Below are 26,810 nucleotides of genomic sequence, written 5' to 3' on the forward strand. Positions count from 1 at the left end.
ATTTTAGTAGGATTCTTTCAGCGGACATCTAAGAATGTAAATACTTCAGCCAGTGAGACTGAACTTCTACCTATACAAATGGCTTATTTTTTTTTTCTTATTCTAGGATCGTCATGCATGGTAATCAGCTACTCCAAGGCCAAAAATCTTCTAAATCTTTCTGGAGATTAACTGGCCTGTGTAAAAGTCACTGTAACAGGAACCTACTTCCAGGTGATATCTAGACAAAGTAGAAAGGCTGCAATACTATATGCAAATAAACATGAACTGATTATTACTTTCAGCACCAAGTAGGGAATTACGTCAGGAAGACCATCTTTGCTGTAATACCAAATATGATTCTTCCCATAAAAAGAGTGCCACTAATTGCCTTTATTTACCTACTTTAAGCTGAGCTAGAAGCAAATAAAAAACAGGTTCTCAATACTGTGAGGTTAAGAAAAATTCTTCCTCTAAAAAAAGCTGTACTAGAGGAGATATTTATTTCCAAAGTAACTCAAGAAAAGCAGTAACTCTTCAATTATGCTGAGTACATCACAGGTATTCTTTAGATCATGAGTCATGCTTTGTTTCTAGTTTTGCAGTTTTGCAGAGATGGAAGTCTGAGGGATGCGCACATAAGACTCAGTTCTACTGAGTGGTATTTTTCTATTTGAACTTTTACCTCACAGTTTACAATTGGTTTGGATATGCCAGTTTAAGACGCTTCAGCAGAGTTTCCTTTTAGGGCAGAAGTTACCCATTACTCATGCAAACGGTGTTGTTGCTATCCATGACATTTCTTACTAGGACAGCCAAATACTGAATCTGGATTTTTTCCCCCTCATAAAGTACATTACTTTTATATTTGAAAGGAAAACATTTTTTGAATGGCACACCAAAACAATCTTTAGACAAATAGTTTCTCAAAAGCAATAATGCTTTGAAAGCTTGTTCTACAACTCACAAGAGGAGGATATTCTTAATTTGTAGACAGAAGTTAATTTAAGAATTGGCAACAGTGAAACCACTACAAAGGACAACACTATCACGAGATTCAACATCCAAAAGCAGAAGGTACCAAAAAGGGACGTGTCACTATCTTTAAATAGTAAGAATGCAATGAAAATATATAGCTAGCCAGAAAGATACAGACCTAAATAAAGGCCATAAAAATCCACAAAGGTCCAATGAAAGCAGTGACATATAGAAGTGTACAAGGCTGAACAAAAATCTCTCCATTAAAAACAAAAACTAAACAAAAGAAGTCACCAGTCAATGACTGAACTGCAAAAACCTCAGAGAAACCTGACCTTATAAAGACAATGAAGATATGCCACAGCAGGCAGAAAAAACCCACACACCTATGCGCATGTGTCTGTACGTGTCTATGTGTTCTGACTTCTCAGCTATACCACAAGGAGAAAACTTGAAAAGTTAAAATCGGACCCACTGGATAACCCAAAAGGAAAAGGAGAAGTAATGAAGCAAATAAGAAACTGACAGAGGTATGACAGAAACAAGCATTTTCTTCATCCTAGGTCACTGCTTTAGAGATCTGCATGAAGATTCCTATCCTAAAGCCTTTTTTATTAAACAAAATACGAGTTAGACTAAGAAGTGAAAACGATGGAAGAACTGGGAGAAATCTATTAGTAAGTATTGTCAGCGGCCCACCAAGCTTCACATCTAAGTGTTTGGAAAGAACGTTAACATGAACTATCTGTATATATTTGCTAGCACCGTATTATAAACAGTAGTGGCCAAGATGGAGAAAAGGCGATAAACAGGTCTATACAAAAAGGATTCCAAAGGGCATCCAGAGGACTGTTTATGATCTTAAAATAAAATCACCTTAAAATAAAACTGGTTAGCCATGTGAAGCACCCAGTAGAGTTTACACAAACTATATTCTACTAATCTTCTGAAAGACTTGAAAGGAGTTATTACAATACTGTATAAAAAGGCGTAAGTTGTTGCTGAAGATTGTATTGGGGGGGGGGGGGGGAATGGGGGGGGGAGAGAGAGATATGAAAAACAGTTTTGCAAATCAAAATCTGAAAAGATGAATTCAAAGAGCGGAGGTGAATGGAAGATTTTTATCCTGACAATTTTTTGTCCTGAATTTTATCCAGGTTCACAATCTCCTTTTGGAGGCAATATTTAGTATACAATTCTTGATTGGAGGAAACAGGGAGGGCAGAAATACAGAGAGCAACATAGTTGATATCAATAAGAATAGGCTGGGGTTATGAAAAATTTCAAGGGAACTTAAGAATTATCTGTATGCATAGTTAACAAGATGGTGAAGAAAATTCAAGATTATTAGATGTGACTTAACACACATCAGGACAAAAAACTGTATTATAAACCCATACTACATGATTCTAAAATAGCCATCAGATCAAGAAAATTATTTTGATACGCACGCTCCACGTGCATCTGTGGCTGAAAGTGCCAAAAAGACATCACAATTGTGTAAGACAAAAAGTAAGCGGAATACTACTTGCCCTAGTATTTTCAGCATCACTGCAGAAATGAAAATAACTTCCTAAGACAGCGTTAAGGCTGATAAACATTAAGACTGATAAAAAGTTTGGAAGAACTAACAAAGGATGGAATAAGAAAGGATATTCACTACCTATTACAGGATCATTCTTGCACCTTTTTCTAAAGCATCTCATCCATTCACTATAGAAAGATAACCATAGTTTTGACAAATCTTTGTTTGATCCAGCCAGGTCATTGTGAATGTTCTGAATTTTGCTTTTATGGCCAAAGCCTCTTGGCACATTACTAAAAGACCTCAAAAGTTTCTGAGGCCTACCAAAACTCCATTTTCTTCATGGCTCAAGGTTTCCTCTCATCTGTCAATGGTATGGTGCTCTGGGAACCGGGAAGACCCATCTACACTGGGAATGACAACAAAATGTGTCACTATTATCTCCATTTGCTGGCAGGAAGAAACTATAATCAGGCACCTGGACTAACAAAATTCTAAAAAGAGAATGAGTTCTAAAAAACAGATCTCTAACTTGAGAATAATTGCAATTATTGCATACTGCAACTGTCTTTAGTTTGGGTAAATATTCTATCAAGGTTACTGACCCCAAAACCTAGAACTTTATAGGAAATGTATAATTATTCTTGAAATCATTGATTCCCGTTAGTTTAATGCTTTAAGGTTAGCCATTCATACTTCACAAACGCAGAAAACTCGAAGTATTTCTTGCATCCAAATAACTTCTCATGTTTTCAAAGAAAAACAAGTTTGTTCTGTAGAACAAAAAGGTTTCCCTATGGAAATCTAAGATAACGCTGGGAACATCAGTAGAGCAAATTACAGAACTTCATGTTATTTCCACAGGAAAGGTACTTGGCCTACCTGAAGGTCATTTCCAAAATTAATTGAAAAGTTCAGTATTTGCAAGTTACTTAGAATGGCTGTATGCTGTATAGCAAAATAACCTGCAAACAGAGTACTACTGCAGAATGGCTATAACTCTGTAGAGCAGAATTTTTAAATTTGCCTCAAAAGTCTGTATTTCATGAAAACAATCTATCCTGTAAATATTTCTGAAGAACCACCAAGCAGCACGATTGTGGTTGTTAAAATGTGAGTATTTGAGTGGTGTCCTTGAGTTTGAAAAATTATCACTATAGCAGAATAACCTACATATATGCATAAAAAATTTGCTTCTCATGTACATACACAGAGGAACCATTGGACTGACCAAAGCAACAACATTAACCAAGATAATTTTCCTGCTATATTTTTATTTTTTTGAGAAGCCATTTTTGGCATTTTTTTCTAAGTAGGGGGCTATTTTTCTTCACAAGTGTGCTGAGAACAACATTTTTATCTGTTCCTTATCAATATCCGTAATTGTGTTTGGATTAGGAGATCCTTCTGCAAACTTCTTCCTATAAAAACAAACACTAGTATTTGCATAACCTTTTAAGACTTGTATTTAAAAATATTTGGTAAAGAACTCTGAATTTTGAAGTTACACTCTTAAGAGATGTTTAGTCCCATCATAAAGCACTAGAATAGATTACATAAATAAGATCAGAAGATGACAGCCTATTAAAGCTTACAGCAAAATATGCATTCACAAAACTATATTAACATTTTTTAATTTTTTAGTTCTAGCATGGAAAATCAGTTCTATTTAAGAAAACAACTTACAATATTTCCACAAGAAATTACACAAGTTTTCCCAACATTTTACTTAAAAGAGTGACTAGCTTTTCTAGGCTTGCTTTCCTAAGTCAGATAACTAAACTGAAAGAACACAAAGTCATATTAAATACTAGACCTTAGTTGTTTCTGCCACCAATGCTAAGCCTCAGGACAAATTTACCAATGTCTGTGTAGAAACACAGAAGTTCTGGAAATAAGCACGTAGTTACTTTTGACTGTCAGAAATGGCAACAAAATATAGGAAAATTCCACTTGAAAGTACATACACAGGGTGTTTTAGTAGCAGGGAAAGCAATGCTACAGACATATATACACACCAAAATAACATAAAATGTTTATCTTTAAATCCTGATTCTACATCAAGAGTATGCTCTAAATTCTGTAGATGCACATTTTTACTAAAAGTGCTTTCTGCAAGTACTGAAATATAGAGGTATTTTTTACATCTATGAGGAATATAGTAAGTAATCCACACTTTTAAACTTGTAAGTTTTTTCCCTCTCTTTGCCTGAAAGCGAATAATGTATTTCTGATTTTACTCTTAAAATATTTGTAAGGTATATGTTTGCATAATGAAATTTCAAATACATTAGAAATACAAAATACTAGCTCAAAAGTACAAAGTTCATTTCACTGCACCTAAAACAATTAAAGAACCCTAGTACTGCTCTTATGCTCCTTACTACTTACCATATTATGATGCTGTCATATGTAAAACCTAGCTTTTCTTCAGCATGGCCAGTATTACAAAGAAGCTGAAAAGAAAAGAAAATGTCTATTATTTATAACTCTTTAAAAATGACTATGTAAAACTGTAGATTTCTGGCAATGCTTTCCAAGAAACCTGAGGAATTTCATTCATGGCAAGGGGATGTGTACCAACTTCAAACTTCCTTGAGAATTTCTGCTGTCAGTGTTCTGTTCCTATATACGCCAGACACACACAAATCTGTGGCCTCTCATACTAGAGAAAAGCTTGCACAATTGTGTAAGCTGCCTACGAGTCAATTTTTCAATTCCAGATTGCTCCTCCTGCTGCCTTTAAGCTCTTTTCAGAAGAGCCACTAGTAGGGCAATTGGTAACCTGAGTAGAGATGAAAAAGACTGAAGTCAAAGCACATCTGCATTCAAGAAGAGGGCTCAGGTGAGAGTTTTGAAGCAAAGATTGACACTGGTGGTCCACTGTCATGTTCTGCCACAGCAGCACAGGCGTAGGAAAAAAAAATAATAAAAAAAAAAAAATCAGAAGGCATTGCCAATGGTAATTGTCCCGTAACTGACATTTGGCCTGGCCTGCCATCAGTTCCATAGAACTTGTACCTCCGAAAAAATCAGTGCAAAGGTTGAATTTATGCACACAAAAAGACACCTATAAACTGTCGCAAATTCTGAACATTTCAACCATATCTATCAATTTTGAACACAAGACTGAAGATTTACAAGTGCAGTTTTTACGTCCAAAACCAATCTCAAAAGGAGCAATCTAGTGCGTGCCAATGTTTTAGCCTCTTGAGGAAAGGAAAACATTCTCTTCTGTAAGAAGAGTTGACGCTGTTCTACTTTGCAAGAGCAACAAAGAAATTCCTAGTAATCTCATTTATAGCCCCTAGCTAAAATTATAAAATACTTCATTATCACATCCAAATCCCAAAGCACTTTTCCAAGCACTTCCAAAAACTCAAGTGACTAATACTGATTGCAATAGCTTTGTACTTTGTCCTCTCTTTTCGAAACTGCCATGTGTTCAGTTCTGAGCCAGCGCGGCATTAACAGTTTCTCCTCAGTGAGGAATTCAGGAAGTGTTTGTGCTAACTAGTGAATAGCCCTGCTCTGAAAGTATTAAAATATATAAAAGCCTGTGCCATGTTCTTTATATGTATTTACTGCTAACAATAAGAAATTTATAATAAACTAAACGAACAGTTAAATTAAGGCTACTGTAAGTTGAAATATTTAACATGTTCCATGCTCCCATTCTATTGTTCATCTCCACTTGAAAAACCAGCATATCGCACAGAAACTCTGCTTTTAAGCGAACCCATTTTATTAGCATGATGGTTTAAGTCCAAAAATACTTAGGTTTGTGCTCAACAAGTACAAATTCTTCCAAGGATCACATTGCGTTTTAAGAAATTATTTTTCATATAGTGAGAAAAATGCATAGCGATAATGCTGAAATCCAAAGCTGTTAATGAGATAGATTATTAAATTGGCCTAGATCAGCTCCACATTTGGGCTCAAATAATCTAAGTTAATCGAAATATTTTGGATTTTGCATTTTTCTTAACAGTGGCTATAACCAAAGATGATTACAAAACATAAGGAAAGTTATTATATAACCTCTTTTCCCCCACCTTTCAAATTTAAGTGATAATAAAACTAGACAATTGGTGCATTAACTGGTTATGACAGTATGTCACTTCCTAGCATCAATCTATTTTTATGCCATGTTGCTGGACTGCCTAAGGCCACCACTGCTGCTTTAGCATTTCTATTGACATCTTATGAACTGTAAAAATTGGCTGGCAGAGTGTAAGCAAAACAGTGTGAGAAGATAGTGAGTAAAAACAGTTCATTGTTCAGTTTCAGAAAAGTACATCAATAGTTGTTTAGGCTCATCACTTATACATCTAAACCTCTCCCCATCGTTCCACCCCAGACACAAATGAGAAATCCTAATTTAACATACCAGATTATCCTCCACAGTCTTTCTTCCTACTTAAAAAAAAAAACCCAACCAATCAGAATTGTAATTTTGATGTAGGAAAAAACATTTTTGAGAAAGCTGCTATTGTGTGCACTAGTGCCTTTCTGAAGTGAGTCTCCTATCATCGCACCTACTATCGGTTTGCATCTCGAGCGGTCCCGAGATGAAACTAAAGCAGATGACGTGTTTCAGGAACCCACCTAACTTGCTGCAATTACTAAAGAGCATTCAGTTCACTGGACCAGCTCTAGTTTAGTTGTCAGTAACCACTCTTACCAAATACATACAGTGTAGTTATTAGCTCATCAATACCAACTGTTTTCCTCTATATACGTGCTCCCACTGCGCACACCCACATTGATGCGGAAAGAAACTTGACCTTATCTTGAAACTCAAATACAGTTATGTAACCTGACAACAGTTATAACTTTGATCAAGTTCATCTGCTGTGTGGATACAAATTTCTGGACATGATGACAATTATTAAAGTGTTTGATGGTGTCTGTGCGTACATGTGAAATATTTCTCACAGAGAATGAACAGAAAAAATTGGCTAAAAAAAGTAAGTACAGGATTAGCTACTTTAGCTATTAGTTTACTCTCATTCCAGTGGGCCACTATTACTTATGTATTGGCTCTCTTTGCAATTTACACACAGTAGTGTGCTTACAGGATTTCTGCTAGAAAAGAATTTAAAAGACGGACAGCAAGATCAGAACTCAAAATGTTTCAGTGATTTGAAAGGAGTGCCCAAACTCAGTAAGAAAATTCAATTAAATAGAAGGAACAGCGTATCATATCCTTCAGGGTACCACATATTAACAGACAGATAAAAACTTAAAGGAGTCCAGCAGAGAAATACAGTATGTCCAGAAAACATTCAGAATGTTAAATACAAAAACAAATTTCAAAAGGAAAGCAAGATCTGTAAGTTACAGCAAACTATAAACTAAATGAGTTAATGTGATGTCATTTCGGGTGGGGGGGAAGGAAATTTTACCCTTGGAAATACTAATGGGACTGCATTATGTTTCAGATTAAAAGACCTTTTTTCCCCACTTCACAGGCTGCTCTCAAAACTGCACGAAGAACAAAATTTTGGATGCCACATTTTAAGAGCAGACAAACTGGAAAAAGCGTAGCAGAAAAATGTACAAGGCAGCTAGAAAATACACCCATGAAGGCTCAGCATTGGGTTTATTTAGTCTAGGAAAAAAAAGCTTGGCAAAATAAGGTTGGATTGATATATGTTTAAAAGGCGGAAAAAAAAGTCATGGAAGCTGCTATAAAGAAGATACTGTTCAGCTGGTCTCAATGCCTTGGGTATTTGCTAGTTATAAATGTCTGGTCTTAAATATATTAAAGGGAAAACTTTGCCACTTTCTTCTCATTTCACCTTCAAACAACATTAAGCAGGTCAATGATTCTGGCCCAAGTGCAGTGACTTTTGTAGATGGCTGAATTCCTGACAAAGCCAAGTAACCGTCATGTTCGACTGTAACATTTAACAATTAATATGCATGTCATTGTAGTGTAAGTTTGTAGGCAAGCAGTACCAGAATACTAAAATCTGCTTTTCGCTACACATTGCTGTATTTCACTAAAATGGCAATGGATTATCCTATCATGTAAATGCCTGGAATCATACAAATACACTTTATATTTGTATGAATCTAATATATTTGTATAAATCTATCTATATATCTTATATATAAAATGTATATATTTTAAATATATACACAATAAATTTTATATATGTTTATATATATACACACACAAACACACAGACTACACTTTGCTTGTTAAAACTGCCAATAAGTCAACTCTAAAATTCAAAATTTTTTGATATAATAGTCAATGAATGGGAATAGCACAGAGTCTTTGAGGGTATGATTAAATATTAGGACAAAATGGTACTTAGGCTAGGCCAGACAGTGACTAATTTACAGTGAAGGTTTTTTTTCATGTTTACTGTCAGCTATGAGTTTTTCATGCTACTTGGATGAGTCATAGCAATATGAGTAACACATCAACATGTCTTGGAAACAGTAGCTCAAACAACAAAACCACAGGAGGTCAACAGGATACGCCAGTTGAGTGCACACTGAGACCATTCAAATTTACATTTAACAGAATAGTCACAGCGATTGCTAGGTAAAAGTATGATATTCTATGCATCTGAAAAATAATTATTATACTGTAATTTTGGAAATACGGTTTGAACCATCACTGGTTATATTTATGAGGTCACTACTTAGTAGACTCCTGGTCTTAAGAGAAGCCCCTGCTGAAATTGCAGACTCTGGATTTAGACCCATTAGCTCTCCAGGTTTGTTCCACAGCTGAATGCTCCTAAGCAGATGTTCTGTTCCTATCTGCTACCTACTTGGATGAATGTTAGTCAGCCAATACTGCATTCAGATTCTAAGATACTTGGGTTTTGCAAAGGACAGCTGAGACTCTAAAATGATGGACTATGAATCAAAAAATCCATGAAAGCCTCTATAGTCCCAAACTCAATCTATATCTTAGTGAAATTTAGCAGCATAGTCAAAAGCTAACAGGTATCTAGAGCAGAATAGTACAGCCTCATTAAATAATGACAGAATTAGTTCTGAGCAGACTGAAAATATGATTTTCCGTATCACTGATGCTATTCAATTGCTAAATTTAAGCTAAAATGAATTAAGTTTCATTTTGTCCTTAAAGAAGCACCTTTCTTTTTGAATGAAAAACAGAAATCCCTATAAGAACATCTGTGGGTCTTTTTTTCTGTTCGTTATTTAAATACGTTTTCAGATTTAAAAAGGTATAAAGGATCTCTCAGAAGCTAACAGTGGGATAAGTCTTTTATAGTACAGGATTCTAAATGAGTACTTCAAATCCAAAAGATATTTTCCACTAAGTAAATGCAATGGTATAGTTCCTTCTGGTTTTCAGTAATTTATCACTTACTACTTCTCATGGGGGTGGGGAAAACCCCAAAGTAACCATGATGTTTTGGTATTAATCAGCAGAGGTTGGGAAACTTCAAGGTGCTTGCCTTATGTAGATGGCCATATAAATGAAAGATGCGTAATCCTACTCAGCTTACCGAAGCCAAAGGCACATACCGAGCTTGTGAACTGCTGTGACGACTGAAAGTGTCACTGACCATTAACAGGTTTGAGGTCAAAACTCAGGTTAGCTTAAACAGTGATACAGGTGGTTTGAAAGGAACAAGATTATTTCTGTCTAATACAGATTAGGCAGTACTTCATAAGCTTTTTTGCCCACAAAACTTCAGCTTCACTTATTAGGTGATAAGCAGCAGATGAGGAGAAAAATTTCTAAGTCTGCCACTGCTGCAATTCAGAACTAAACATAATTTTCCATAGCCTGAGTATCACCAGACTGGGAATGCTAATTTCTTGGAGCAGAAAACTTACAGCACCTGCTGGGCAAGAACAACCCATGTTCTGCAGCCAAAGAGCCAAGAACATGAACATTAACGTTTTTACTAAGAAGTAGTACTACCTAAAACTCGATGAATGAAATGCAAGTTTTTGTAAAATATCATGTATACCACGTACTTTGCACAGTAAGTATGGGTGCTGTGGGGACTTGGAACGTCACCAGTTAACACTCATCTTGAAGAGAAAGACAAATGAAAAGGGAGTTACATCTCTTGGGCATGCAAGCTTCATACAAGGTATCTGCCTTAGGGTATCATTCTTTCAGATAAAGTAACAAATCCTGTTGACTGCTGACCACCATTTTTGTTTAAATTTTATTTAAATTATTTAACGTCTGCATAAAATCCTGGAGTCTAGTTCAGTAATTTTTAAAGGGTGATTCCTTTCCTTCTCCTTAAATAAAGGGGCGTGGGGGGAACAAACCCCACCTTAAAAATCTAGTCCTCTTTCAAGGAAAGAAACCTGAACCTAACATACCTCAGATATCTTGAAATTAATACAGAACTTAACATTTACCATGATCTCTGTCAGGAAAGTCCACATTAACTTACATTACTTGTTTCCACATGAATACAAACATTTTGCTTCCCCTGACCAAAAAAGTAGAAGAGTATTTCTTCCAAATGCGAGATTCGTCCAGTCTTTGAAGGAAAAATCTGGGGCAGTGAGGAGCAACTGCTTAGACTGGTACTGGCATTTTCTTTTAAGAATAATAACATTCCTAACAGGAGAGTTAAATTTTATAGATTTTCTGTATTATTTTGTCAGAAATATGCTATAAAAAAATTTCAAAGGTCCCTTCCCTGTCCATAGGACAAATACCCCAGATAACTAGTAGCCTTTCAAAAATGGACTATAAAATGCAAGAATTTACAGACAAATCAAGTTCATCTTCAATATAATTCCAAGACAGGATACAAACATCCTCAGCTCTTAGCACATCTATCTTCCCCACACTCCTATTTCACACAGGGGGAACTAAGACTATATCAATTCATGGTAGGAGACCAGAGTGTAAAAAGGAAATAAAACCATCTCCCCCAAGCTCCAGGCTTTCACTCCTAACCACTGGAATGAAAAACACAGAACTGTTCCAACCACAAGGCAGACAATACAATACAATTTGCAACTTTTATTCTATTTTCATAAATGCATTTACAGTTCAAACAAAAACAGGAAGAGTTTTCAAAATCAAATGTGTTAAGTTATACATTTATAAAGCAGATATTCCAGGGGGATGAATACAAGAACAAGTGCTAAACATTAGATAGGGTAGGATGATTCCCTTATACAGGGTCACTTTGATTCAGGATCAAAACCAGGTTATGAACTACAGTCTCTGTCTTCAAAAGTCGTATTTAATTTTAGCAAGCTGCTTTTCACAAATTCATCATTTCTTGCCAGTCTTAAGTCTGAAAGTTATGAAAACCTTCCTTGTGTTTTTGTAAGTATTTTCCAATTTTAACACCAAGTAAGTATGATGAACAAATTCTTCAAATAGTCAATTATGGAATTATTCTATTTTTCTAAATGATCTTTTAAAAATAATTTTTGGTTCATCCTTTAATTACAGTATGCATATTTACTAATATACCATGTTTATAGGTGCTTAACATCTGATTTTCAATAGTAAAATGAACACTGTTTTAAGATCCATAGTTTCAAATTTTGACTTTTCGCTAGGAATCATGCATCTGCAAACCTGATCTAGCTCTTTAATTTTAAGGCAACTAGAGAACTTGGAAGCACTCACATTTAAAAGTTTCCAGATTAACACAAAAAGGAAACACAACTACACATCAGCCTTTTCTAGCAGAATAAAGGGCTTTCTTGCAACAGTTTGGAATCTCAGTAAAAACAGCAGCATTTTGTCAATGGTGGATGTCTGACAGACTGACAGACACAGTAACGCAATGACCCAAAGAAAAGATTTCAGTGTAAGTAAGTTCAGTTCCTCAGTGAATGCTATGCACCTACATGTGCTCTGAACCAACTCAGAAAATGGAGCATTTACAGATTTGTTATTAATGCACTAGAAGATAAATTTATTTGCTATTGTGACTTTGCTCCCAGTACTCACCCTCCTGCTAACTGAATCCCATACTCTACCACTGAAATGTTGTTCAATCTTACAAGGAGTGCTTTTAACAGCCAAGAAGCATGCCTACTTCAAAGATTATCATGCACGTTTGTCCTTCTCATATCGATTGGTCCTCCAAACCTGCCCTTGAGCATTCGTTCTTTCACTTGACATTGTCTCAAAACTGTCAGGTAGCCTCCTGGTTATCTTACTCAATGATTTGTTATCAGCTCATTTACAATAACGTAAACCTTACTTTACCCACAAAATTCTCCACTACTACTTTGTTTCTTGGCTACTGCTGATTGCAGAATCCATCCTCTGTCACAGAAACTTGGGTTTCATCTTCAGGCATGTTGCTCTACCTGTGGCACTCTACCAGAAAGGTGTACAACTTATCAGCTCCTTCTGAGTATCAGTCCATCCATTCCGGTAACACTCACACTGAAGCTCCAATGTCTCCTAGCTCACTGACTGCAATGCACATTTCCCTTGCCTTGACAGATGGAACACTGGTCCAACCACAACCATTCAGTATGCTACAACAAACTCCCTTTTCCTAACTCCCTGCCCACCTCCTATCAGTTGTCTCTGCTCCTCTCCACAGGTTCCTCATCTACCCAAAAAACTGTACTTGCTCTCCTTCTGAAGGCCTTTCATGGCCTCTTTCTTCAGCCTACACTCTCATCCTGCAGTTAAGTTTTTAATTCTTGCCTCCTGTCAGCTCACAACGACAGCTTCCAACATATCCATCATACTTTCAGGCAAGTACCTGACACATTCCCATGATTTGGAAGCATGTATTTGGAAAAAGCACCTCAAAAATCAGCAATACAGACCATTTCTAGAAACCACCCCTTTAAATCTTTTTCACTATGAAACCGGCAGTGAAAGTTGACAGTTGCTATTCTATTAGTGTCCAAACCACTGCATATTATGCTCATTGATACAGTCCTTCCCCCCACCATACTTTGTCAGTTTACATCCAGGGAGTCTGGCATTTCACATTTTTTATTCAATTCTGTGGAGCAGGAACCAATCTTTAGCTCTATTTGTGCAACTTAACCCATTAATTGGGAGATATTTCAGGGTTCTAAGCACTAAGATACTACAAAAATTCAACCAGAAGGACATGTAGACAAACTTCAGCATAACCCTGCATTCACATATTTGCTTGTCCTTATTTGCTCCTTTCATCTCCCACAGTATGTAGATTTCAAGTACTGTTCCATGATATTAGGCTGCTTCATGAATCTCCCAGCCAACTTTTGATAGCGTACATTCAAAACATTTTGCCTGTATGATCACTTGTTCTATGACACCATTTGAGCTCTTACCTTAGTAAAATTATTCAAGTGACCTAGTTTCCTCATATTTGAAACACCTTGTAATTTGGCCACGTTTTGGAGAATCTCTCTCATATTATCACAGGGTTCTGCAAAAGAAAACAGGTTAGTAACAGATACAGCTGACAAAAAAATCCAAAATCTAAACATGCATGCAACATACAGTTTCCTAAATGTAACAGGTACTCTCCTGGTCTTAATTAAGGATGGAGATCATTTTCGCCTCAAGAAGCATCAATTTGATTTATGCTTAGAACCAAAACCAGGCATACCCAAGTTCTTTAGAACAATGCTAAAGCCCATGAAAAAGAGAGACTCCTATTTTAAAGCGGATTTGAATCAGCATCTTAGATTTACAATTGACAAAGAAATCCATTTAGTGTCTGAAACTCTAATCCTAACATCTCGTAACTGAACAGCTTTATCCCTAGTCCCCTTCTAATTTAAAGACAAGGAGCAAACTTAAAGACAGAAGTAAAAAGATAGCACGTTACTGCCACACCACATGACTTCTTTTTTCTGTCTAGACAAAGGGTTGGTGGGATTTTTGGAAAGACGGGACTCTTTTCTGCTCTCCATATTAATCTCTGTCCACAATCACCCTAAACTTACCAGAAGGCTAGGACTTTCCAGTGACATGGGAAGTGAACTACAAGGTAAACAGGGGGACTAGGAACATCTCCTTTCTTCCTAAGGGTCCACCATCCCAACAACAACAAAAAACTCAAAAAATCCACCAAAACCCCAAAATCCACTAACCAGGATTCAGGCACCAATTGATGACCCCGCATTCTACTGGGAAATGGAAAAGGACTACCAAATATGGTGAGAAGAGGCAACACTGCCCCACCTTTGGGAATAAGGTTGGGAGTTGAGGCAGAGTGGGACAAGCAGCACAGAGTGGGACTGGGCACAGAAAGCTGCATGCAGAGCTACTGTAACAGAAACTGCAGTTAAGTGCTGTACATGACGTTATTGGGGCAGGACAGTTTTCAAAGGGAGATGCTTGACTGCAGGGTTCTCATGCAGTCTTGGATTAGACACTGTGTGATAGGCACCACAACAACACTATCAACAGCATTGTAGTTTGAAATAAATGAAATACCAAGGCTACGCTGGAGATGTGAACTGTTAGAAAGTATTACATTACCAAAAAAGAAAAAATTGCATTACGTAAAATGAAGTCTTTAGAAAAAGCCTGAAGAGTCCAAACACCAGACATCTGGAAAGCAGCGAAGAGAAGGGTTTTGTGTGTGGTGCCCCACACTAACTTCAGTAAAAGAAACTTGCTTTCTACTGCAGTACGAACAGCTACAGCTGAATTTGTGGTGTATACATACATACAGTCTTTTACTTCCCTGTTCATCCTGAAAGGATATTTGTATATTTTTCATTATACAAAGGAATTCAAAAGTGTCAGAGATGAAAAGAAAGTACCTTCTTCACCACCTCTCTACAAACCAAGCTGAGTTTTTTTATCAACTTCTGTAGTCTAAAAACTTAAAAGAGCAACAAATTTGAAAAAGCAGACATAACTAGCAATCTCATCAGGATATATCCAGAACGTATTTGGAAAGACAAGACCCTGTACTTGCACTACCATCAGGAATACAAGACAGTATTTAAAGATTAAGACACCTACAGGTAGGCACCTGAATTAAGGTGTGTAAACCTGTAAACCCACTGTAGTCAATGGAGATCTCGTCTATTAGCCAATGAAGTTGAAAACAATTAACCTAACTAGCTGCAAGATGCCTACTCAAGGGTAAGGTGAATCAATTGTATTGACTATACTGCTTATAATGAAATTTTAGCACATGTACAGACATGCTACTGCCAGACCACATAATTGTGGGTTTTTTTCAGACAAAGGATCAGTGAGATTTTCGGAAGACAAGACAGGCTCCTAAATGTGGGCATCAATCTCAAGTCATCATTAGCTTGATGCGAAATATCCTTTTCCACAAACCTAAGTCACAGCAATAAGCAAAAAGTCAACTGTTGGATACACAGCCCTGAGTACAGACAGAGCTACCTTGCATTGCAGAACAGCATGCATCGTGAAACCAAGCATCCAATAACTTTGAATTTAAATTGGAACATGTGCATGCATCTCTTTGAACCCTCCCCAACCAAGCCAAAAAACAATAATAATCTTCGATACGATCACAGAAATTAAGAGACAGTGAAAATCTTAGTAGATCCATCGCAAGTTTAAGATTCCTCTGCATAGTTTACTTTCCCAGGGCTTAACTCAGTTTGAGAGGTTTGCAGTAGCACAAGCCATAGAAACAAGTGAACAAGAGAAACACTGAAGACAAGTAGCTAGGGATAGTTATGGCACTATAAATAGTTTACATCATAGCCCCTGATTTCAAGGGAACATAATAGGAGAGGAAAATAACTTCCTCATAATTCAGTTTCTCTGAAAATACAGTTTGGCTCATTTCTACGCTTTGGCCTGCCTTGGGTAATAGGTGGGAATTTCCCTGGCTCACACCAGTTCTGGACCTGTAACATACCCCATTACGCCATAAGAAAGATCCCAGGTGAGCAGCCTTAGAGCTCTCCAGAATGTTCTACTTCAGTTCCATTGAGAACAAGCAGCAACAATAACTTTCCAAAATTACTGGAAATACGCTTGTAAGTTTTATTTTTTAAAGTGCAGGTGGCTACATACTCAAGGTAAACCTCTACTGGAACAAAGCTCACTAATGGACAGGAAAAGACCACGAGACTAGCCCAGGAAACCTCTTATACATCATTGGCAATGAACATTTCTGTTCAGCTACTTGATAGAGTGGGCACTAACTCAGAAGTGAGCAAGGTGTGCTGCGCAGAAAGGCGGCCAATTTGAATGTGAAGAAACCAGGACATGGTGATGCTACCACTTCCCATGTTAACAATTCCGTAGCAATGGCAGACCTTAATAACGAGGCTGCCTAATTAAAACGCGCTCTAAAACCATTTTACTCTACGTGTGTATGAAAAACTGCATTTACAGCAACTTTTCCTTACATTGTTCTTTTTCTGCCGAGAAAAACTCTCATTTCTAGAGAGACATAAAAGTTTGGGGAAAACCATCTTTGTAGGGCTTAACAAAGCAGCCAGGTACTTCGCAGAAGCTTCACTAGGAGTAATTTGAAGCAAAGTGGGGACTCCAGTATACGATCTACGACACTGAGAAAATTGAGAACATGACAGACATTTCCACTATCGAATTAATAATATGAATACAGCAAGTTAGCTGGCTCATACTTCGATTATATCAACAGCACTACTGCTGTAGAAAAAACAAGATAGTAAAGAAATAAACACCCTCTAATAGCATACTACCTCAGAAAGAACTAAGATTACAGAAGCCTTTTTAGTCAAGCCTTGTCAGCTCAAGTCTTGTTTTAAACTTCAGAAGAACCTTCTTGCAAAAAATCTCTTCCAAAAAAGTTAATGAAAGATTGTGACATACTAACTTCAAGGAAAGACTGGCTATCCTGTTTTTCCTCTTCTGGAAATCCATCATGTATTAGAAAGAAGTAGAAAATTTACTCAGTTACTCAAGCATGACTCATTTTTATTAAAAATGAAGCCAATAGGAAAGGTAGGCAGGCCTAACAGAACTTCATATGTGGCAGATGTAAAACAACTTAAAAAAAAAATAACATGACTTCACAGATGGAGATAGAGTCTCTTGCTAGTCTGTCCCTTACATTAAAACGGGCTTGAAAACAGACTAAATACATTCTGGATTCTACTAACTAAGCCATGTGGCTTTCCCGTAAGCAAAGATCAGATCCAGCACTGCGTATCTTCCTGTCACAAAGCCTCATACAACAGCATTGAAAAACATGGATTAATGCAGAAATGGAGAAAACATGGCACAAAATCAGAAACTGATCTCCCAAAAGAAGAAATATCATGGCCTTAACATTTCATTGTCAAGCTTAACAGCTCAAGCTGGTGTTGATAAGAACTTTTGCTTTTTGGGTTTGTTTTTGGTTTTTTTTTGGTTTTGTTTTTTTTTTTTTTTAAGGACCCCAGTTCAGACCACTGCTGCAGAGATTTCTTAGTTCTGATTAACCCTTACTCTTTAGCTCTTCAGAAGTTCTTGCTTTTCTATCTGAAAAAAAGACAAAGAAGAGAAGCTACTTGTTATAATTTTAAGACCCCTCAAAAGTCTATTCTTTCCTGACTTACCTCATTTATTACTGAGATGCTGACTCATCTCAAGCTGGCCCATAGCAACAACCAAGTATCTTCACATTCTTTCCCATGGCGCTTCTGAGGGTGGAGCTGTGCAAAATGACTGAGCTGATCTTACAGCTTTCTTCTGCCAAAAGATGCACAACCCCTTCCCTTACTTTCCTTCCCTCTACCCTGTCATGATACATCCTATCCTTTACTCCGGCACCCATCGACTTCACATTAAAATAATTCTGCTAACTAACTCAGCAGAATACTTTTCATCCTTTTGGCTATGTTAGTTTTCTGCTGGGTTACTGAGTCAAACTGAACACTAAAGTCTTACAAAAATCCAAGTAGAAGTGGCTGTGCCACTGAGCCATTCAGAGGTAGAGTGGTGGAAGCAGGACACACCCTTTCCAGAAGAAGAGTCATTAGAAAAAAGTCCGACTTTTTTTTTTTTTTTACCTGCACTTTTACACTTGGCAAATTGTCCTGATTAATGTACACAAAGCCACTTTGCCTCAAATCTCATCTAAAAACTTCTTGATATATACAAAAATTTCAAGCCAGCAAACTTGTATTCTGCAACACCAGCTTTGCTTGCTCATCATTAGCATCATTTTCTGTGTATCTGCCTTCTTTTTTTGGACAGCAAGCACTTTGAAGTAGCAGGTATCTTTGTTCTGTGTACTTCTGTTACACCAAATACAGTTTCTTACCCACAACTGTTTGCACTGAATAACACCCGGTACATACAATGATAATATTTCGCAGAGTGAAACTGGTGTTTTTAAAACCCTAGCCTCAAGAATTCCATGATTCCCTACGCCTTAAAGTAACTTATAGATGCATGTATATTAAAAATCTTTCAAGTTGTGTTGTTGTTTATTTTTAAACCCTCATGACTTTTTAGGACTTGACTCATTTTTTCACCCCTTCAGGACTGTGATATTGTTTTTCCCCAGTGAGAATCATGATGCATTCCGACAGATCCCATTCTGTGGAGAGAAAGAACACAGCAGAGCTCCAGCTACACAAAACAGCTAGTGCTCCATCTAATGCAGGGATGAAACAGGACCAGCAATAGCTATATTAGCACAAGTGACGACTCCTTTCCCCTGACAGATTGAGCAGCATTGTTTGACTACATTCAGTAGTCTAGCAGCAGGCCAGCTCGCTATTCTGTTATGCACATGTGAATAAAAAGCAAACAAAAAGAATGGTAGGCTTTAGCACACAAATAATTCAGTAACTCTGAAGTCAGGCATAATGAGTTAAACTGAGGAGTGTATATTTTATATGCATCACTTGGTAGATGCTAGGACAGTACCTGTACACAGTAACCAATGTACGTACAGTAAGTAAACTCTCAAGTGAGAGACTGCACTAGCAGCTGCTATCACACCTACCAGAATCATAGTGCCAAACAGTGAAATAAGAGACTAAATACGCCTAATGAATTCTCTTAAAGAAGGAAGTTGTACTTCACTACAGTTAAGCATTTCATCATTGACTAAGAACACAAGAGTATCTTCCTCTTATTGAAGGAAAGAATCACAATATAAATGGATGATCCTGGTAAACTTACTATACACTTATTAGAGATTTTTAAAGTCTAAGTGCTATGCAACTATATTGCAAAGATGCTCTTAGTGGCTTGTTAAACTACGTGCTGCCAAAACAAAGGAAGTTGAGTGAAACACACAACTAGAAACATTAATGCACTGTTCTCCATTTCCACTGAAATAGTCATGAGTTATCAGTTATTAAAAGCAATGAAACATTGGGGAGGTTTAGATTGGACATGAGGAAAAATTTCTTTACTGAAAGAGTGGTTAAACATTGGAACAGGCTGCCCAGGGAAGTGGTTGAGTCCTCATCCCTGGAGGTATTTAAAAGGCGTGTAGATGAGGTGCTTAGGGACATGGTTTAGTGGGCATGGTGGTGTTGGGTTGACAGTTGGACTCGATGATCCTAGAGGTCTTTTCCAACCTCAATGATTCTATGATTCTAACATTAGAAATCAGTTACTTAAAGGTGTCTATGTAAGCCTAGGTGACAGGTAATCAGTCTGCTAAAACACTTTTTATCAACACCTTTAATAATGAAATGAAATACCAATGAGAAGGCATATCCTGCCATTATCAACTTGCTGGGGAAAAAAAAAAATCAGGACAATTATGTAATCTCTCATAACATGAAGTATTCTTAATTTACATCTAATTCAAAATGTGGAAACTGCACAGAAGAAAAACAACTAGGTTCTGAGAACAATGGAAGAAGAGAAAGCTACATAAAAAAAGCAAACTGCATGACACAGAGATCACTTCTGAATTATTTATATTCACACATCAACTCCACTTTGCCAGATTAAAAAAAATTAGTGCATGAACAGTTTACATTCAGCCTATGATTTTCAAAAACACAGTAACATATGTTTAGACTGAAGGTATGTCTCAATTTATAAGGTAAAAACATAGAAATAATTGTTTGTTTGTAGTATAAAGTTTAGGTAGTTACTAATATGTTGGAAAATGTATTGAATACTAAGCCAGTATTAAAATTCTACTATCACACTTGAATCAGTAAAGTGCAAAATACTTCGCACTGATACAGTGTGATGTATAAGTTTTGCCAAATAATTCTCATAAGTTTTAGATTAAAAAACCCCCACAATGTATAACAAATCTTAACAATTAAAAGCATCCCCTTGAAAAGTACAGGTGACCAAAACAGTGACTTCTGCAGAATGTACCCAGAGATATATTTAGTTTGATTCCTATAGCTTCCATAGGTAAACCATACATAAAGTACTTTATTTTGAATACAACAGAGAAGTTCCAGTAACTCATGTTCATGAAAACAGAAAGAAAATAAAAGCTTAGAACTCAAATTATTTTCACTCTTGCTGCTTAAGAAAGCTATGAATAGATGAAAGTGGGCCAGTAATATGGAAAAAAGCACACCTCCTCTCTTTCACGGCAGTCAGCAAAGAAAGTAAAAGAACTGTTGTTCCTCCTACATCAATCAGGTAGAAATTAACCTTCACATTTTCAAAAATGTCTATTAACTAGAAAGCAGTGCAAAAGACAGCATATCCAAGGTAGGATCCAGGAATCACTAGAACCTCAGATAAGAAGAAAGTCTTGTATCAGGATTACACTTATGAGTCTAATCCTTCATATTTAGCTCTGTACATCTAGACTTGCACATACGTCCTTTGGTAAGTAAACAGGAAAGTAAAGATATTCCAGAATACACAGTTAAACTCTAGAAGAACTCACTCCAAAACTTTCAAAAGTTTAGATGTTTAAAAGAAAAAGGGAGAGAAAAAAGAAGACAGAACACAAATGGAGGCACAAAATGCTGGAGACTGAAGAATGCTCCATAGCAGCGCGCGGCTATGCATTTGTTTGCCCTGTTGTTCTACTCTCTCCTCTGCATCAATTATCAGCTACTATCAAAGACAGGACACAACGCTGGAGTGACCCAGTACAGCTGTTCTTATGCTCAAAAGCCAACAAAAGGCTGAAGGATAAGCCTTTCCCTGATTCACAACACTGGTTATGTTGGTATACAAATCAAATTAATACTTTCCAGAACATCAACTATGAATTTGAATGCTGAATATGAGTTTACTGTAATGGTTTAGAAAATTATCTTCACTTCCTCCAACCCATTTTCTTCTTTTCTGCCACCAATTCTAGAAACAGAAAATTCAGGACAGTCACAATTTTTAGCTGCTTTAACAGAAGATATACTGTGACTGCTTACATCATGCAACTACTGTTTGGTGAGCGCATCAGGCAAATCTCCTTTCAAAACTACTCAAAAGAATTCTGATCATATATTTCTCTGAATTATTATCAAACTGACAAGCAAGTTAATAATAGTATCACTGACATTAGAAGAAAATCTGTGAAAGGGAGAAATATGATAATAACTAAGAATATTTTCCCAATTAACATTCTGATTCTTCTCTGCATCATTTTAATTTTTTCAAGAACCAAAAACGTAAATGTTGTCCAGTTAAATTGCCCTTACTGATAAACTCCAAGCTGTCAGGAGGTAGCCACTGTGCCCAGAAATACCCTGTTACATAGGGTGTCATGTAAGAAGAAAAAGCCTAGCAACATTAGCAGATGTAGGATCACCCTGTTTGCCGATGAAGACAGGAAGGGCAATTTGGCAAGACATGGAAAGAGCAAAGTAATAACAACCTCAAATTCAAACTTTAATAAAGATACACAACTGGAAACTACAAGTAATTCACAAACAGCACTAACTGGAGCAGGAAACTTTTAAACTGTGGCAAATGTGCGATGTGATAACTACCCCCCTTAAAATGCTCTACCCAGAAGATTTCAAAATAGTGCACAGACTGATGATGCTTGGGAACTCCAGTCCCTCGTACTAGGGACAGGACAGGTCTCATCCATCTGTAGCTGTGACTGTTCAAGACTTTTACTCTTTCTCCTGAAAAGGTTATTTTCAGAGAAGGGACAGGAAGCATCCTATTTATAAATTTCACAACAAGATCTAAGTATAACTTGTTAAACACAAAAGACACCTAATTTGTCGGTCAATTTCAACTTCGAAAAGTCTATCCCACTGAAGTAACCTAAAAAACTGAGCTGGAAACACCACATTTATGGAAACAGCAAAATTTTTTCCATTTCTTTTTTTGTATTTCATGAAAAAAACCTCAGCAAGTCTACCCATGAGAATCACATATGGTTTGCATAAAGAAGGAGATGAATACATTCTAAATTCTCTAGATATGAGTTTGCTAAAGCTGAATTCTGACTTCACTGATGCTCAGAAGGTAACAAAGGAAAAAGATTACTTACAGATTTAATCAGGTTTTTTTAAAAACAGTAATTTTCAGGCAACAGCTGTTCTTGATAGTCCTCTATTTTTATGAAGTAATTATTTTTAAAAATACATGTATTTTTATTTATAGGCTGCCTACACTTCAAGCAGGAAACCAATCTTTTATGCAGCTGAAAAAAACAAACAAAATCCCTGTATTGTTCACCATATATCTTTACATGAAAAGATTAATGAAATTATTGTTATTCTTCTATAATTACTACATATTTTTCCATAAATCAAGTCCATATTGTTTTGCTTCAAATACCTTACCTCTATGCTAAGTATCTAAGTATCTCTTACTAATCATTCTGTAGTCTTAAATCAACAGCTGTAGTTCATTTCACAATGAATAAAATTTATGCAAATGGGATATAGAGAGGCACGTCTTTCATTTTAACCAAACAAGTGCTAACTGAGAGTAGCCATTTCAAATATGGGTGAGTAACTGTCCTAGCTCATCTTTACTATTCTGCCATCCTTCTGGTTTTAGACTTACAAGGTTACTCAAAATATCAGTGATAAACAGCATGAAATTTTGCTAACTACCCATTTCTCCAACTGAAAGGGAATTAAAAATCTTTGTGCGTTTCATTTTACATCTCAGACAATTAAGTGTATTTAATTTCTACTAAATAAATAAGTAAACTTTAAAGTAGCTTTCTGAAATGTTCCAGGAGCAGCTACCTGAACAAATAGCCAGATGTAGCCAAAACCGTAGCAGTAAGTAGCACTTGGACTAAAATGAGCTTAGAGAAGTCTGGATAGTAAAAAACAAACCCAGTAAATTTAGAAACTAAAATTCCCCTTTTAGGAAAACTTTCGGAAAACTTTCATAAAGGCTCTATCACGCAGACTAATTTATTAACGAACAATGTTGATTCCAAGGATATTGCTGTTCAGGTAGAATTTGGGAGAAGAGACTGCCTTATAATATTTAGTTACCCAAACCTATTCAGGCCACCATTGAGACGCAGCTTGCTACACTGATGAGTACAATAATAGAAGCATAAGACCATGAGTCCTACAGAGCTTTCAGTATGTGCTAACAGTAAAATTCAGTCACATAACTAAGAAAACAACTGTAAGTAGGAGTTTTTGTTCTTTGGGGTTGGTTTTTTTTAATTTGGTTTTGTGTCAGTTTTTTTACTCCATTTCCTCACTTTCTCACCTATGCATCTTTACCAGCGTTCCTCCTCTTCACCAGATGCAAGGATTTGGTGAATACACTCTTCACTAATCACGCTCTGAAGTTTTGCTAACTCCTCCTTTTTTCCCCCTGATGCATTCTACCCAAATTTTCCATCACCACAACAGATGGTTGGCAAATGAAAAAAAAAACATTTCTGCAGCATACATGAATATACTAATACTACAGATTTTTAAACTAGAATAAAGCAAAATACATTTTATTGTGAGAGTGAAAGTTACAAGTGCTCCAGTTAAAACAATTTGTCAAATATCAACCAGCACTTGCGTAGCAGTGTTAGGGCACCTTCCCTTCTTTATCAGAACTCATCACAGGAGTGTTGCTCAGTGTGCAAATTCACCTGCACTATGGTATAAGCATCTGCCTACCTGCATGCAGCTAAAATCACTTCCAATGAAAAGCAAACCTCTTATTTTAGCTAATCTTTTGTGTAGTTATCAAAGTCTCAAGTCACATGCTTATGTCTTAGTTGTAAGAAGCTAGCTGGTTTTAAGGTAGATAACTTGTGTCAGGTTTGTTTTTTTTTTTTTTTTAAAAGTCTCAGACAGAAGTCTCAGTATGAAAGATAAAAAGCATATCTGATTTTTCAGTACATTCCCCCCAACTAGTCAGCCATCATTTCAACATCAGTTCTCAAGCCATCCTATAACTCTCTTGAACATTGTTCTTTTCTGCAATGTTTGTGTTTGTATGGATATAAACAGTTGGAAAACAGCAGGTTTTCACTATAACTGACTATTTCACTTCTTCCCACTTTAAAGACAAAAACTCTACCTGATGTTGAGCGTATCTTCCATGTTATTAGGGGAAAACTTCTGATATTGCTAGGTAATTGGTAAAGTATGCATGAAGATCATGAGATTGGGCAAATAAGTGATGTATTTCTTTCTGGGAAGGCTATAGTTGACATAGCTTCCTTATTTACTGTAATTATGATGAGGGGTGTGTTTCTTTACACAGCATCTACACTGGATAGGCTCTGATGAATAAAAAAAGTCCTGAAACTAAGCACTGCATTAATCTCAAAGGGGGGTGAGGTGGAGGGGAGGGAAGGAAGAAAAACCTGAAGAACACCTATGACAAAGACTAAAACATTCATATCAAGAAGGCGGCAGAAACTAGAGATTTTGGTACTTCAACAGTTTCTAAGATTCAAATGACAAGGGGGGAAAAAAGCAGAATATAATGTTGTGGAAACACAGCATTGCTTAAACACCTAAGCAGCTATTTATACCGATCCAAAACGCAGAACAATCTCTTTTGTCAAATATAAATAGAAACCACAAAATATTACAACAGTCATTTTATTCTCTGCCCTTCAGAAGAGAAATGCTGACATTTGTTGACCAATCTAAACCACAGCAGCAAAAACATGAAGAACCCACCCACAAAAACAAATACAGAGATGCTGTACACAAAAACTTCAAAGACAAATATGAACGCAGATCTTGAAAGACATGGTAGTGCCCAGCTTCTACAGATACCTTACTGCTACGTAATCAAGTCATAAGGTTTTAAAGTTGCCTTTTGTAAGATTTTTCCTTAAAAATTAACAACATTTAAAATGTTGTTCCTGTTTTCAAGAAATGAAGTGAAAATATTGTAAGCACACACTATTTTAGTAGTTCTGAGAAGTCTTAAGATTGTAAAAGCAGTAATACCTTAGGAAGCAAAGTCAAAGGTATGCAGGTGTTATTAATATAACCAGGCCAGTGCACTATACAATTCCAAAACAACCATCAACTAAAGCACAAGTGCACACAGGAAAGCTAAGTGTATGCCTTAATTTTGGAGTTCATATACTCAGCACCTCTAACTCCTACTTTAAAACTTACGAAAAGGTTACACATTGCCCAAAGAGTTAGCAGGCCACTGTCATTCATCACTTCCCCTTTGGTCTCCCTATATAAAAAAATCCCAATATACAAGAATAACATAGCAGAAATTTTTTCAGACAGCAAGACAAGTAAGATCTCTCTCCAGCTGTTTTTCAAGTTGCCCCTTTATATCTCAAAAGAACTGAAAAAAACCGTTCCTAATTACCTTCTTGCTCCTATTATAGCTTCTGTTACAGATTCACAAACAAGGGAGCAAAAAAACAGCTATTGCTCTGTGTGATCTGCTCTAACACAAGCATCCTGCTATAGTTGCCCATCAAAATGATGGCATACTGCAAAGCGAGGGTGAAAGGTGTCCACACATTTTGACATTTTGTTTATTTGGGTATTTTTAAAACACTGTTTCAACAGTGTGGTGGAGCCCCCCTTCTCCATATTTTCAAGCCAGACCATGTATTGCAAGAGCATGCAAAGAAGAACTTAAAGGCTTTCCGTAACAGTCTTGCCATTGGTGTGGAAGAACTGCCTTTGAGCCACCAAGAAAGTATACATCAGTTACCATCTCTGCGCTGGTTCCCTTCTGCCTTGCTGCGAGCACTCCAAAAGGGGTGTTTTCCCTCCCCCACTACTTGAGCTCTCAGTATCAGACAGGTGCGCAGTGTCCCTCCCTGCTTCTTCCATACTGATGAAGGAAGCTGGAAACGGCGTGGTCATCAAATCCCAAGCTGAATTTGGAAACAAAAATTCATCCAGCCTTCTTTGACTATCCCGCAAATAACCCTTAAAAATGCCCAACATTTTTGTGGGCTGTAAACTGCAAATAGCATCCTGAGATGTTTGCTCTGCATGCAATGCATTACGATTTGCCATGTGGGCACATGGAATCAAATACAACATGGTTCAAAGTGATGCAAGCACAGTAAGAAAAGTAATACAG

The 26,810-nt window shown here is 36.7% G+C and overlaps 1 protein-coding gene across 1 annotated transcript in view; it reads right to left on the reverse strand.

The window, feature by feature from the left end:
* RICTOR (RPTOR independent companion of MTOR complex 2) overlaps positions 1 to 26,810 on the reverse strand; it is an 89,679-nt gene that overhangs the window by 58,167 nt on the left and 4,702 nt on the right. Inside the window, exons 3-4 of the mRNA XM_076361875.1 lie at positions 13,763 to 13,860; positions 4,874 to 4,938 (exon numbers count right to left, since the gene is read on the reverse strand). Of these exons, the coding sequence (XP_076217990.1) occupies positions 4,874 to 4,938; positions 13,763 to 13,846 (149 nt within the window). The 5' untranslated portion in view covers positions 13,847 to 13,860. The remainder of the gene's footprint in view (positions 1 to 4,873; positions 4,939 to 13,762; positions 13,861 to 26,810) is intronic.

This window comes from Aptenodytes patagonicus, chromosome Z (genome assembly GCF_965638725.1).
Source record: "Aptenodytes patagonicus chromosome Z, bAptPat1.pri.cur, whole genome shotgun sequence".
Classification (NCBI taxonomy): domain Eukaryota; kingdom Metazoa; phylum Chordata; class Aves; order Sphenisciformes; family Spheniscidae; genus Aptenodytes; species Aptenodytes patagonicus.